General features: G+C 44.6%; 1 protein-coding gene across 2 annotated transcripts in view; it reads left to right on the top strand.

Moving 5' to 3' along the window:
* ADGRG2 (adhesion G protein-coupled receptor G2) overlaps nucleotides 1–15020 on the top strand; it is a 122118-nt gene that overhangs the window by 64424 nt on the left and 42674 nt on the right. For both annotated transcript variants that reach the window (XM_043570702.1, XM_043570701.1), the window contains exon 4: nucleotides 13217–13252. In XM_043570702.1, coding sequence (XP_043426637.1) covers nucleotides 13217–13252 — 36 coding nt within the window. The remainder of the gene's footprint in view (nucleotides 1–13216; nucleotides 13253–15020) is intronic.

Here is a 15020-nt window from a genome sequence, read left to right as displayed (position 1 = left end):
ACCCCATGGGTCTCTCTAGGAGATGAATTCCTATGGCCCTAAGCTATGGAAACTTGAATTAGACAGTGTTGTAATGGATAGTCCCACTAATCAAGCGTTAGTGAATACATAAGAATGTTTTATAGTTAGATGGAAGTAACATACCTGCAAATTTTGGAAAGAAACCATCTTCACAATTTTTTAAGTGCCTCTCTATGAGTTATCGATATGTCGCTTGCCTTAAGAAAAAAATCAGGGAGCGCCTGGCTGGCTCAGTCAGAAAAGCATGTGACTCTTGATCTTGGGGCTGTGAGTTTGAGCCCCACATTTGGTGTAGAGATTACTTAAAAATAAAATCTTAAAAGGAAAAAAAACACCATTATTATATAAAAGTAAACTTTATTCAAGAGCACAGAGTCTGAATTAATAATTATGATTTATTGCTGGAACTGTGATAAAATATAAATGTAATATAATTTTATGCAAAATAATCACCCCCGTTTTACAGGTGCACAAATACAAGCAGGGAAATGTTAGAAATTTACTCAAGGCAGAGCCAGGGTTTGAAACCAAGTAAGTCTCACTCAAGAGCCCGGTCTTTTTTTTTTTTTTTTTTTAGTTTATTTAAATATTTTGAGAGAGAGCGAGAGCATGAGCCGGGCAAAGGGCAGAGAGAGAGAAAGGGAGAGAGAGAATCCCAAGCAGGCTCCACAGTCAGCGGAGAGCCCGATACAGGGCTCATTCTCACGAACTGACCTGAGCCGAAAGCAAGTCAGACGCTTAACTGCCTGAGCCCCCCAGGTGCCCCAAGAGCCCAGTCTCTCAATCACATTTAAAGCTTGGTTAAGGAGGTATGCTCATTCATTTATTACAAATGAATGGACATGGCTCTTCATTCAGATGGAGGAAATTACCAGATCAAGATTTACACGTTATTAAAAGTGAGGAATCCCACATCAGTCTTTCAGAGCTCACAACAAACCAAAGACAATATAAGGCGAAGACATTAGAACACGAGCCACTAACGTACAAAGGCCAAAAGGCCTGCTAAGGATTTTCTATCCAGAAGCGCTATAGCAAAGCTTTTTACATGACCTCAAAATAGAGGCAACTCACGAATACTTTTCTTTAAAAAATTTTTTTTTAATTTTTATTTTCTTAAGGATGTCTCCATCCAATGTGGGGCTCAAACTCATGCCTGTGAGAACAAGAGGTCATGCTCTGCCAACTAAGCCAACCAGGTGCCCCAAATATACAACTTTTCCAGCCAAGTAGTATGCATCGGCAGTATACATCCAGCTTTTGTTAGTGGCTTTACTGGTATGCATCTACTTAGAGAAATGGTTTGTCACATGGGAGTTCTACTCTTGAGGGTCATGAGAAAATCATGATATGGATGTTTGCTGGGAGCAAAGCGAGGGAGGTGAGTCACAAAGAAGGGGAGTTCATATTGAGCCTCAAAGTGGCAGGGACTCCTCTACCTCCTCCAATTCATATTTTTTACATGAAATTTATTGTCACATTGGTTTCTGTACAACACCCAGGCTCGTCCCAACAGGTGCCCTCCTCCATGCCCATCACCCACTTTCCCTTCTCCCCGCCCCCCCCATCAGCCCTCAGTTTATTCTTAGTATTTAAGAGTCTCTTAGGGTTTGCCTCCTTCCCTCTCTGTAACTTCTTCCCCCCACTTCCCCTCCCCCCTGGTCTTCTGTTGAGTTTCTCAAGACCCACATATGACTGAAAACATACGGTATCTGTCTTTCTTTGTCTGACTTATTTCACTTAGCATAACAGTCTCCAGTTCCATCCACGTTGCTACAAATAGCCAGATTTCATTCTTTCTCATTGTCAGGTAGTATTCCATTGTATATATAAACCCCATCTTCTTTTTCCATTCATCAGTTGATGGACATTTAGGCTCTTTCCATAATTTGGCTATTGTTGAAGGTGCTGCTATAAACATTAGGGTACAAGTGCCCCTATGCATCAGCTCTCAAATTCATATTGATTCCTTGACTTTTGACTTCGTCAATATCATGACAAAGAACAAGAGAGAAAATGGTGGTTGGGGAGAGTAATTTTAGCATTAATTTTGTCCCATCATTAGTTTAATGGATATTAATTATTCTATGACACTCAAAGTAAATCTGATGTGGCAGAGACTGGCTGGCAGTTCACCAAACTTTAATTTTTTTCTTCCTCGGCACACAGCCAGACTGTATTTCCCAGCCTCCCTTGCAAGTAGAAGTGGCTGGGTGACTGAGTTCTGGCTAATGTATGTGGGTAGAAATGATGTTTCCACTTTGTGGCTTGGCCATTAAAAACCCGATTCCCCTCACTCTCTTTCCCTGTGTGCCTGCTGGATGTTGCTCTCCGGAGCACACTTGGAATCTTCGTGTTGAACATGGCAATGTCTCTGTCTGCCCGGGCTCCTCAGTGACTGCACGGAGCAGATGGCCTGTCTCTGCTCCACCCTACACTCCACTCTAGACTGCCACTAGACTGGACTTAAAATTTTTTTTTACCGTTTATTTATTTATTTATTTAAAAAAAATTTTTTTTTCAACGTTTATTTATTTTTGGGACAGAGAGAGACAGAGCATGAATGGGGGAGGGGCAGAGAGAGAGGGAGACACAGAATCGGAAACAGGCTCCAGGCTCTGAGCCATCAGCCCAGAGCCCGACGCGGGGCTCGAACTCCCGGACCGCGAGATCGTGACCTGGCTGAAGTCGGACGCTTAACCGACTGCGCCACCCAGGCACCCCGCGTTTATTTATTTTTGAGAGAGAGAGACAGACAGAGCATGAGCAGGGGAGGGGCAGAGAGAGAGGGAGACACAGAATCGGAAGCAGGCTCCAGGCTCTGAGCTGTCAGCACAGAGCCCGACGCGGGTCTCGAACTCACAAACTGTGAGATCATGGTCTGAGCCGAAGTCGACGCTCAAACGACTGAGCCCCCCAGGTGTGGCCCATAGGGTGCTGATTGGACTTTACACATAGAAAGTAAGCTGCTGCTTTTGTAAGCCCCTGAGATTTTAGTTTTTAATTATCGCGGTGATTTGCCTTACCTTAACTAATACATCTGTGACCCTTCTCCCCAATGGTACATCTCATTCTGCCATTGGAAGGCAGGGTGGGGTGGGACAGGCATCTTTTCTTTCTTGAGATCACAGAGCCCGCGTTCGTACGGTCCAAGCTGGGGAGAGTCTATTATGGTCACTACCGAGACACTCATCATCCAATCAGGAGAGAGTCCTTTGAGGGCAGGAGGTCCGCCAGAGCCACCCCCTCACTCCCTTTGGGCCAACCCAGGCCGCCGGGACCTTCGCGGTTTGGCTTAAGGTTAAGACTACAGGCTTCGAACTTTCTGGGGTCAAATCTTACCTCTACCGTTTATTTCCTCTGACTGTTACAGGGCGTTTAATCTCTGTGGTTTAGTCTCCTTATCTGTAAAATAGCAGTACCTTTCTCATAGAATTATATGCAGATTACATGAGTTAATGCATCCAGAGATGCCTGTAATGCGTCTGACACATTGTAAGGACTCAGTCAACACTAGCCATTATCACTAGAGACCAGGATAGTAATGAGATTTTCTTTTGATAACGGGAACATTCTGTATCTGTGCTGTCCAGTACAGCAGCCACCAACCACATGTGGCTACTGAGCCCTTGAAACGTGACCGGGGAACTGGATTTTAATTTTAATTAACTTGAATTAATTGAACTTTAAATAGCCACACATGGCTAGTGGCTGCTGTAGTGAACAGGGCAGCTATAGAGAATTGTTCTAATTGCTTCAGAATTTTTCTATTTCATACTGTATAAGTTAGGGTTCAGTCACAGAAGGAGAATCACTAGGGACGCACACACGAATTTGTCACAGGGGTTTGACATTATACGGCTGTGGGAGCCAGCTAAGCAGTCTCTGTAAAGCTGTTGTCTTCACATCTGATGCAAGAACTTGACATCTATGATGGGAAGGCAGTCGGGAAGGCTGCAGGGAGGGCAGTAAGACGGGTGACAACAGGGACAAGTTGGAACCCACAACAGACTGAAACCCATGTCAGTTCTTGTTACCTGTGGCTGGTGCTACGATTGTCCCGCAGAAACTGGCCTCTTAGCACAAAATTAATGTTTGTTTATTTTGAGAGAAGGTGGTGGGGGAGAGAACGTGAGTGGGAGAGGGGCAGAGAGAGAGAGAGAGAGGGAGAGAGAGAATCCCAAGCAGGCTCTGTGCTGTCAGCACCAAAATCAAGAGTTGGACACGCAACCGACTGAGTCCCCCAGGTGCCCACCTTAGCACGAGATTAAATACACACCTCGCGGGGCCCCTGGGTGGCTCGTCGGTTAAGCGTCAGACTTCGGCTCAGGTCATGATCTCACAGTCCGTGAGTTCGAGCCCCGCGCCAGGCTCAGTGCTGACAGCGTGGAGCCTGGAGCCTGCTTCCGATTCTGTGTCTCCCTCTCTCTCTGCCCCTCCCACACTCACACTCTGTCTCTTGCTCTCAAAAATAAATAAAATATTAAAAAAAATTTTTAAAAAGTAAAAATAAAATACACACCTCACCCAGGAGTCAGAGAAGCTGGAGCGGGTCCGGGGCGGGCGGGTGCACAGGGCAGTGTGGGCTGGCAGCCGCCTCACAGCAAAGACGTGAGGCAGCTGCTGCTCCGCGTCTGCCCACATCTCCCCCGGGACGCTCTCTCGTGTCCCACGAAACCCACAAACGTATAGAAAAGGGAATTCTGGGAAATGCAGCTTAGCTATGTTACCAGGACACCGTGCATAGTAGAACGCTAACGAGCTCGATTTTGTGTCTCTTAATACTTTTCAATAAAACACAATGCTAACATCCCCAAGGCTCTATTTAAGTGTTTCTGTTCTGCAACTGGCCCAAAGATAGTCTGAAGATCCGTACAGCTGGCTGACATCATCTTTGAGTAAAAGCATTATGATGACTATGTAGAAAAATTTTTTCTTTATACTTTTCTGTGGTTTAGAATTTTCTCCACTCAAGCCCACATTATTATTATAGTTAGAAAAGAAACTAATGTTAATGTTTAGAAGCCAGCCAGTGACCCCTAGGGAGACTACACATCCCACTAGAGGGCAACCTCAGAACATCATGATTCCATGTGCCTTTCGCTTGTCCCCTGAAATTTTGCCAGGTCTCGACTTCGTGCAAGAACTTAAATATAAGTTACAGTCACCGGATCTCCTGAAACCCTTTGACTTCTGCCTCTTTCTTTACGTTTCCAAAGTGACCCCAAAGGTGTCTGAAAATCGGAAGCAAATAATAGAAAGAAAAAAGAAAGTGAAGTGGAAATCTTGCTGAGTAGAAGGGAGGAATCATTTTTAGTAAAGGTCCCTGGGAAAACGAGGAATGGAGCGCGATCGTATTAATTATGTACATGAGCAGAATTTCCTGTGCGGTCTCCTCAATACTGTAACAGTAGCACCTGTGAAGTGCATCCTATTGTGATTATCTTCATCCCTATTTTCCAGATGGGAAGCTGAAGTGCGGGTGGGGCAAGTAAGTTGTCCAGAGTTATGTGGTGGCAGATTACAAAAGGTGTGCGGAATTAACAAGTGGCGCGTTTGAGCCTCGGCTGTCTGGGTTTCGCGGTCGAGGTTGTTAGCCTACTTATCACACTGGAGGGATTCAGGGCAATGTCACATCGGCTGTTGGGGCCGACTCCGATTTCCCCCGCACCCCGACGTCTCAGTGACACCCCCATCCTCTCACCTTACCTTAGAAGTGTCTGTAGAACCTCTTTTCGTGCCAGCTTCCCAAGCACAGGTTCAAGCCCTCATCGTGTCTACCGCAGCACCCACCTCTCTGGCCATCTCGCTTCTCATCACCTTCTTCATTTATTTTCTAGCTGTATAAAACAGTATATATTGTTTTGTGCCAGGGGCTGGGGAGAGTGGAGAGCCCATTTTGTATCCAAGTCCTTATCCTGGGCTCTGCACCCCCGGAGAACCTAAACTAAGATGCCAAGGGGTTCACTGCTTGACCGTGAGCTGGCAGAGTGGTGCGGTCTGAGAGGTGCCTGGGTGGCTCAGTTGGTTAAGGGTCCGACTCTTCAGGTCACGATCTCATAGTTGGTGGGTCTGAGCCCCATGTCAGGCTCTGAGCTGACAGCACAGAGCCTGCTTGGGATTCTCTCTCTCCCTCTCTCTCTGCCCCTCCGTCACTCATGCCTCCCCCCACTCAAAATAAATAAATAAATTTAAAAAAATAAAAGATACTAGGAAACCTTCTGAACCCTAACTACTAGTGCCCCTACCCCTACGTTTCCAGGTGCTTCTGCACCTAAAACTACAAGAAACTCTCCCTGACCCATAAATTACAGGTGCTTTGGCATGAAAGAATTTGTCAACTAACAGTAGAATTACCCCAGGCAGGACTGGGAATCAGGGAGGAGAGGGGCACCCAAGCAAATGTTGCTCTCCTTACGCTGTATGTCTTCCAGGAGTAATAACCTTAGAGCATGCATTCTTTCCAGGGGCTAATATTGCCCCCACGGGAGTGAAAATTCTCTTTTGGAGGCAAAAAAAAGTCTTATCAGTGATACAGGGCTGGAACTAGAATGAGGCAAGTGAAGGGTCTAGGGCACAAAATGTTAGGAGACACACAATCTAAGTGCCACGTGTGTGTGTGTGTGTGTGTGTGTGTGTGTGTGTGTGTGTGAGATTCCCCAGAGGAATCAGTGGGTGCAGGTCCGGAAGTGCGAAATGCAACTATGGCCACTGTGTTGGAAGGATAGCAGGGAGGCCTGCGTGGCTGAGCGAGGGGAGAGTAGGAGGAGATGGGACATGGCTAGAAGGTCATCTGTTTCACGAGAACATGGGGACATTCCATGAAGAAGCGAGGGTCTACTGCCAGTCTAGTAAGTGTTCAATAAAGGCCAAGGCCCACGTAGATTTGGTGGTCGTCTGCGCTTTGGGGAGTTCCGTTAGCTAGCAGCTGAAGTTTTCTCTAATGATGTCATTAATCGTTTAATAAAAACGTTATGTCAGAGTATTTACTGAGCAGTGTGACGTGAGACGGTCACAGCTCAAGTAAACACCTTTCGGCCGTGCCAAAGGAGACTTGTTTTCATTCATTTCGTTGGTTGTGTAGTAAAATCCGAAAATACAGTTCTTGGAAGAGTATCTGTTGTCCAAGCCCCGAAGAGCCAATATAATAACAAAACAATATTGTTTTGCTTGGGGTTCCCATATACGAGTGCCTGGGCGTGACGCCTAGCTTTGAATCATCTCTCTATGGAATAGTAATTCAGTCCAGAAGAGGACCGCCACCAGATTCCAAGTTTCAGCTGGGTCTAAAATATTCCCGCAAGGGGGGCTAGTCGTATCTGGGTTAGATCCACTCCTCGAAGATGAAGTCTTTATCTTTCTCATTCAGCTTGGGGCGAATGTGTTGGAAGTAAGTACTCATTAGTGTTGCCACAGTCACAGATTTAAGACCACCAGCCACCTCACATTTTACATCTTACAACACCCGCCCCGCCCACCCCCGGTGTCAGGCATCGGAGGGTGGGCAGAAAAATGAAAATGTCAGGAACAGCCAGCTGCGACCTCGCCTGACTTGTATGCAGGTAATTTGTTGGGGAAGTGATTTCAGGAATCAGAAATGGGGGAACAGGAAGAGGGCATTAGGAAGAGAAGAAAAGCCGGTAAAGGGTAGATTATTGAGGTCACTGCTGTGGGCAGTGAAGGGTCAGGACCATTGAATCTGTTACGTTGTTTGTGATATGTATTCGAATGGCCATTTTAGCACATATTTGTAAGGTCTGTTAAGCAATCTGTCTGCTGTGACTGGTGGTTACAACTAGTATTCCAAACTTCAGATTCTGCATAGTAGCCATCCGAGAAGTACTCTCAAGGCTTTCCTTCATAGGCTCCGCCTCGTGGCTCTCAGATCCGTTCTCTACCTTCCCCTGCCATGCTTTGTATCCCAGGGTCCTGACTCCTTGCACTATTTGTGTTAAGTTCCTGCTCTTGAGCTCCCAGTCATGGGGTCCTGACTGGTCCTGACTGATGGAGACTCCTTATGATGTCGTCAGTCAGTCCAAAAATATTTTTGAACATCTACCAGGTACAGGACGCTGGACTGGATTCCCGGAGGATAATAAAGCATCAAGCAGCTTAGCATCTAGTGGGGAACACAAGACGTACGGTAGAAAAGTTAAATAACAGTGCCCGGTAGTATATGCCCAACACATGGCGAGTGAATGGCATAGACAGTGCTGAGTGAATGGTGTAGTCCAGGAATAAACTTTAAGATAAAAATAGAGAGCCACCTCCACTGGCTCTTGCAGCCCCAGAGTATGCTTTAGAGGGCCAGAGAGCTGACCTAAAGAGGTCATCTAAAACTCCCGATTTTGGCAAGGTGAAAATTTGGAATCGCATTTGAAATCACCTGATTTTTAAATGTCGGTAAGTAATTCAAACTTTCAAAAAGCTCAGCACGATTCCCACTGTGTGTGAGAGAGAGAACTTGCCTGGGAGCTGAATTGGGATCTCGAGCCAGTGGTAGGCATTTGTTCAATGGCTGACTGCAATAGGCGGGAAGTCGAATGCAAAGACCGTGGAGACCCTTTGCAATTAGAAGATTCTGGGGTTCTAATATTTCACTCATGTATGAGGGATCAAGGCCTGGGCTTAGAAGGGAGCAGTGGGAAGAAGGAACGGACAAGAGGGCAATTAGGGAATATTAATAATAATAGCCTACATTTATATACTAGTTTATGGTCTACAGTTTGTCATTGGAAGCAGGATAGAATAGAGGCTCAGAGGGTAGGCTCTGAAGTCAGTCTGTCTGGGTTCAAATGTCAGCTGTACAGTGAATTACTGGTGGGGTCTTACCCAGACTGTTTCTCAAGCCCTGAAATGGATTGATGCTGATGAATTCACACATCTCCTGGAGTTGTTGGCTGATTAAATAATAAAGTATGTATGAAGTGTTAACCTGGCTCACAGGAAGCTCCAACCACTGTTTGCCATTGCTATTTGTCACACATACGCCATCTTTCTTTACTCCTCGCAATAGCCCCATGTTCTGGTGAGAAGGGCGCACTGGACATGGAGGTTGGAGAAGGGAGGAGTCAGGTGCAATAGCGAGCATTTGATTTGTACAATCAGTTCTATTGTTGAAACCAACTCTGGGTTTCCAGGCCCTTCTCTTAACCCCTGTGGGATTTTGTTTTCCATAGAGGGTGGTTCCTTGCGATTTATATTTTCTATAAATTAAAAAAACCCCTGGATTTCTGAGTATGGTAGGAAGAATATGGGTCCTGTAAGATGTCCCTGTCCTAATGCCTGGAACCTGTAAATATGTTACTTTACAGAACAAAAAGGACTTTGCACATTGTGATTAAAGTTAAGGACTGTGGGATGGGGAGATTATCGTGGATTACCTGGGTGGTCCCAGTCTAATCCTGGGAGTTCTGAAAAGTGGAAGAGGGAGGCAGAAGAATGAGTCAAAAGCATGCCCCAGGTGAAGGAGCTCCCCACCCCATCCCACTGTGCTAGCTTTGAGGATAGAGGAATGAGGCATGAACCAAGAAATGTGGGTGGCTTCTAGAATTAGTTGATAGCCAGCATGAAAATGAGGACGTTGGTCCTATGACTGCAAGGAACTGAATTCCGTAGTAACCCAGATAAGCGGGGCACAGATTCACCCCTAGAGCCTCCAGAAAGGCACGTAGCCTGTGGACACTGTGATGTTAGTCTGATGAGACCCATATTGGACTTCTGACCTACAGAACTCTAACCTAACACATCTGTGTTGTTTTAAACCATTAAGTTCATGGTAATATGTTACAGCAGCAACAGGAAGCTAATACACTGAGATTTCCGCCTTAAATTATTTGGCTGATGTTACCAGCAATACTATCAAATTCAAGAACTAAGTGGATATGGAAATGATGTGGGGTGATGAGGGATGAGTTTTTGGATATATGGAGTTGGAGGGGCAAAGACAGTAAGGTGTTCGCATTGACAGTGCTCAGACCACACTTGGCCCTGTGGGATTGCAGAGGTGGTGGTAGTAACTGAAAGAAAGGGTCAGGGAGGTGACGTGGGATAAGAGACTCCATTCAGAAGGCCGGTTTCTTGAGTTCCCAGTTCCTGTCTTTGACTTCCATTCGCAGTGTATGCATGCCAAAGTCCCGCTCATCACAATTGGAGTATACGGACTTGGTTTTGAAACATCACTAGAGAGTCACATTGAGTAAAATTTATAGGCATATCACAATAATTTTATTTATTGACTTAAATTGAAGCTTCAATAAATGAATAATGCTTTAAAATTTGCTCTTTGGATGTTTCCGAAGGAAAATCTGAAAAATTTAAATGTTTCTCCTTTCTTTGTTTACGAATCCTCGTAACAATGGAAATGTTTTGTCTCCTAAGAATGGCACGGGGCTCAAACATTTGACTCATTGGAAATGCCAACCACCTCTTTGATTGTAACAGATGGGAAGTGAGTGAGGAGAGAGCCTGAGAGAAATGGGCTGATAGTCAGGAAAATGTAAGGCCTACAGGGACGTCCCTATTTTGGACCAGGAGGAGTGACGTGGGAAGCTCATAATGGGAGAAAAAAATGAGTACGATGTTAGTCACTAAGCGTTTGGGCCCCTAGAAGAAAGAAAATGCCAAGAGAAAAAAAGTGGACAATAACAATTTAAAAATCTCTGGTTTTGTGAACGAGATTTCCTCCCTTCGTCAGTGTAGATCGTTGCTGGGAGCCTCTTAGGTTCCAGGATGGAAGAGGCCAGCCCTAGCTGTTGCGTCAGAGGATTTAGCAGTGGACGAGGTTGGAATCATTGGTGGCTATGGTCAACCCCTGGGTAGAATTGGAGAGGAAGCGGTTAAGTCTCTGTTGCCCTGAAACATCACTTTCCATCCCTGTTTCCATGCCATCCAACTCTTCCTCAGCACCTTCATGCTTTTTCCTCCCTGTGCCACACTCCCTGCCCACTCCACCTCACCTGCCCACACTGATAAATGTCCTTCTCGGAGTAGCCCGTATTGAATGTTGATTCTTCCCAGTTCTTGTCAACATGGCCCATTATGGTAGGTCTTTACTACAGGATCAGAAGATTTCAGCCAGTTGGAAGTAATCCATACTAAGGTGTGAGTGACTGATTTGCCCGTAGTGCTCCCAAGAGTATTTTAAAAATTAAGCTCCTGTTAACTCAACAGACTCTCTCACTGGTGGAATATTAACGTAGCCTGAGGGTTACCCTGAAGGACAGAGACTAAGAGGAGCAATTCCAATTAAATTGGGGCATCGAGGCACTAACCACTTCGTGTACATTTGCCTTGGTGGCTGCAGGGTAATTGGGAACTTGAGCACTCATCCGGTCTTGCTTTCAAGCAGAATTGTGCTTTAATGATCCCAGAAAATACTCCTACCCTACCTACCACCACTTCAGGAAAATAGGCTCCTGGAGCCTACCAGGTATGTTTCACTGTGCAAGTTTAGTTTCCAAACATACATATTCTTTTTTTTTTTTTAATTGTATTTCAGGATACCACTATGGAAAGAATCATTCCTTTGTAATTAAAAAAAATTACAAATTTAAAATAACACCCCACATGGGTGAGAGTCTGGGGAAGTGATACTCATGTCCTGCAGAGGGTTGTATAAATTGGTTTGTTTTCTGTAAGGCATTTTGGCAGTCAAAATCATGGAATTTCTGAAGGAGATAGCCAAGTTCGTATGCCAAAATGTATTTTGCGTATATATAAATGTTTTTATTTATTTTTGAGACAGAGACAGAACGTGAGCAGGGGAGGGGCAGAGAGAGAGGGAGACACAGAATCCGAAGCAGGCTCCAGGCTCCGAGCTGTCAGCACAGAGCCCGACGCAGGGCTCGAACTAACTCATGGACTGTGAGATCATGACCTGAGCTGAAGTTGGACGCCTAACCAACTGAGCCACCCAGGTGCCCCTCGGATGCCAAAATTTAGCCAGAAGTATTTATTGAGACATTGTTTGTAATCATGAAAAATTATACACATCAAAATGTAGAAATTAATGGTATATCCAGCCAATGAAATGCCATACAGTGTGGTATTGTGGAGAATTGTTTAATGATATAGAACAATGTTCAGGATACAATGTCATGAGAAAAATCAGGTTACAAGTAGTTTATGTGATATGATCTTGCTTATACATATAAAGACATATATACACACATATATTCATATATCTATATACATATGTAGATATACATATGAATATAGAAAAAGAGAGCAAAGACTATATGCCAAAATGTTAATGTCAATTACGTTTGGGTGGTGAAATGATAGGTGGCTTTAATTTTCTTTTTTATCTGGAATTTATCTGAAGTTGCTCCAATAAGCGTGTAATATTTTTCACAGAGAGAAAAATAGAATTACTTTTCTTTTAAGGAATCTGAGCATCTTCTCAAAATCAGTAACACAGTCTCTTAGCTTATTAACGCAGAGGCATCTGATCTAGTTTAACTCATAAGTAGTACTTAAAAGGTATAAAGGCTGTGCTGATAGGTACCAAAAGAAGCACAGTTGGGGGCACCTGTGTGTCTCAGTTGGTTGAGCTTCCAACTCTTGATTTCGGCTCGGGTCATGATCCCAGGGTCGTGGGATTGAGCCCCTCATCGGGCTCTGCGCTGAGCGTAGAACCTGCCTAAGATACTCTCTCTCTCTCTCTCTCTCTCTCTCTCTCTCTCTCTCTTTCTTTCTCTTTTTCTCTTTCTCTTTCTCTCTCTCCCCCCTCCCTCTCTCCCCCCCCTCTCCCTCCCTCCCTATGCCCCTCTCCCCCACTTGTGCTCCCTCTCTAAAATACTGAAATTAAATTAAATTCAAACATAAGAAAGAAACAGTTAATGGAAGTTTAGTTTATGCACATAGATACCTTTCCTTTTACAAATTCGATATGAATATTAGCCAACAGTTGAAGTTCTTAGTCATCATTGTCAGTTTATGATGCACTAAATCATTATATAACAGAATATAGAGAGCACCGTCAACAGTTATGTTAGAGAATTGCTTCGCCAGAGATGTGTCTGTAGAGATTTGAAGAGGACTGATGAGGCTGTTGAAAATAATAGTAAATTAATATACTGCCCTCTTTTGGTAGCTATTTGTAAGTCAGTTTACATTCACTTCCATTAAAGATGTTCGTCTACAAATTCTTGCACACACTAGACTAACTTTAAATCACCTTTTTCCTCAACAGAGAATGCCGATAATTCCAGTTTGTTATCACCATCTGGTAAGACCGTTATTTCTTGACTTTGGGGAATTTCAGGACAATATGCCAAAAGTTCTCCATGAAATATGGCACGTAGTCAGATACAGCAAAGTTGCTTTTTTCCATGAAGGTTAATTACATTCTGTCATTAAGCCTGCACCTGAAAAGCCAATAGCACACGTAGACAAGAGGACAGGCATATTGATGCCCCCACATTTATGGACAAATCTGCGGGATGAATTGTGGGTTTTCATCACTGTAGCTGGTTAGGTTCCTCAACGTTATTGTTAGTTCACGGGTCTAGTTCACGGGTCTCCTGACGAGTATCAAGACCATAAGCCTGCCGAATGTCCCTACATTTGAGGGGCGCGATGTTCTCTTCAATATACTTCCTCATTCGCTTCTGAACAAATATTTTTCAAAGGGCTTCTGAGGGCTTAGCACTCCTCAGAATGGGAAGGCAAATAAGAGAAAATTTTAACTAGACCGTCGTGGCAGGAACCAGGAATAGAACCCACATTCGAGACTGCTAGCTGGAACTGGACCTCAGGGATAAAGTGGTTCAGTCCCATCCCTTAGTCGACGAGATCGTCAAGCCCCACTAACTTACCTAAGGTCACACAGCCTCCTGCCCCCGTTACGCACAGGCAGCACATGGCTTTTCTGCCTCCCACTCCTGTGTTCTTTCTGGTATACCCTATGTTGTAGAACAATCTTTTATGGTAAGGGGTGAGTCAACTCACATTTTATCCTTAGTGGTATCAAAATGAGCTCTATTGTTCATTAATTTAAATAAAATTAAGGGCTCCCTGGGCGAATTAGTCAGTCAAGTGTCTGACTCTTGATTTCGGCTCAGGTCACGATCTCACAGTCCGTGGGTTTGAGCCCCACATTGGGCTCAGCGGTGAGCATGGAGCCTGCTTTGCTTAAGCTTCTCTCTCTCCCATGGGGCGCCTGAGTGGCTCAGTCAGTTAAGTGTCTGACTTCGGCGCAGGTCATGATCTTGTGGATTGTGGGTTCGAACCCTGTGTCGGGCTCTGTGCTGACAGTTCGGAGCCTGGAGCCTGCTTCGGTTTCCGTGTCTCCCTTCCTCTCTGCCCCTCCCCTGCTCACGCTCTGTCTCTGTCTCTCTCAAAAATAAATAAACATTAAAAATAATAATAAAGATTCTCTCCCTCTTTCTCTCTCTCTGTACCCCTCCCCCGCTTGTACACGCGTGCACTCTCTCTCTCAAGATAAATTAATTAATTAATTAAAAATAAGTAAAAATTAATAATGATAGCTGTTACTTCTTGTGCACATATATATACATGCTTGGGAGTCTTCAGACATCTCATTCAGTTTCCAGTCTTGCAGTATAGGAATTAATATATTCAGGTTCTAAATGAGGAAACTGAGGGTCAGAGAGGATAAAACTTGCTCATGTTCGCACATTCTGGGCAGCCAGACTACTTACTTGTGTTTGAACTCAGCCACCAGCCTCTCGCCTCCATTGCTAGCTGTGTGTCTTTGGGCAAGTTTCTTCACCTTTCTGTGCCTCGGTTTCTTCATCTATAAATTGGGGACTGTAATAGTACCAGCTTCATAGGGTAGTTGTGAAGATGAAATGAGATGACCTATGCACCTGACAGAGTAAACCCTCAATAAGTAATAACTATCATTATTATGAACTACTAAGTAATGGGGCAAAGATTCAAACCCAGGACTGCGAGCCTCCAAAGCCCAAACTGTTTTCACTGTACCGATTTGCTCCCTTGCTGTTAAGCTGCTAGGGTAAAATGAACCACTG

Source organism: Prionailurus bengalensis, chromosome X, assembly GCF_016509475.1.
Source record: "Prionailurus bengalensis isolate Pbe53 chromosome X, Fcat_Pben_1.1_paternal_pri, whole genome shotgun sequence".
NCBI lineage: Eukaryota > Metazoa > Chordata > Mammalia > Carnivora > Felidae > Prionailurus > Prionailurus bengalensis.
Note: the sequence above shows the minus strand (reverse complement) of the source record. Positions and strands in the feature narration are given on the sequence as shown.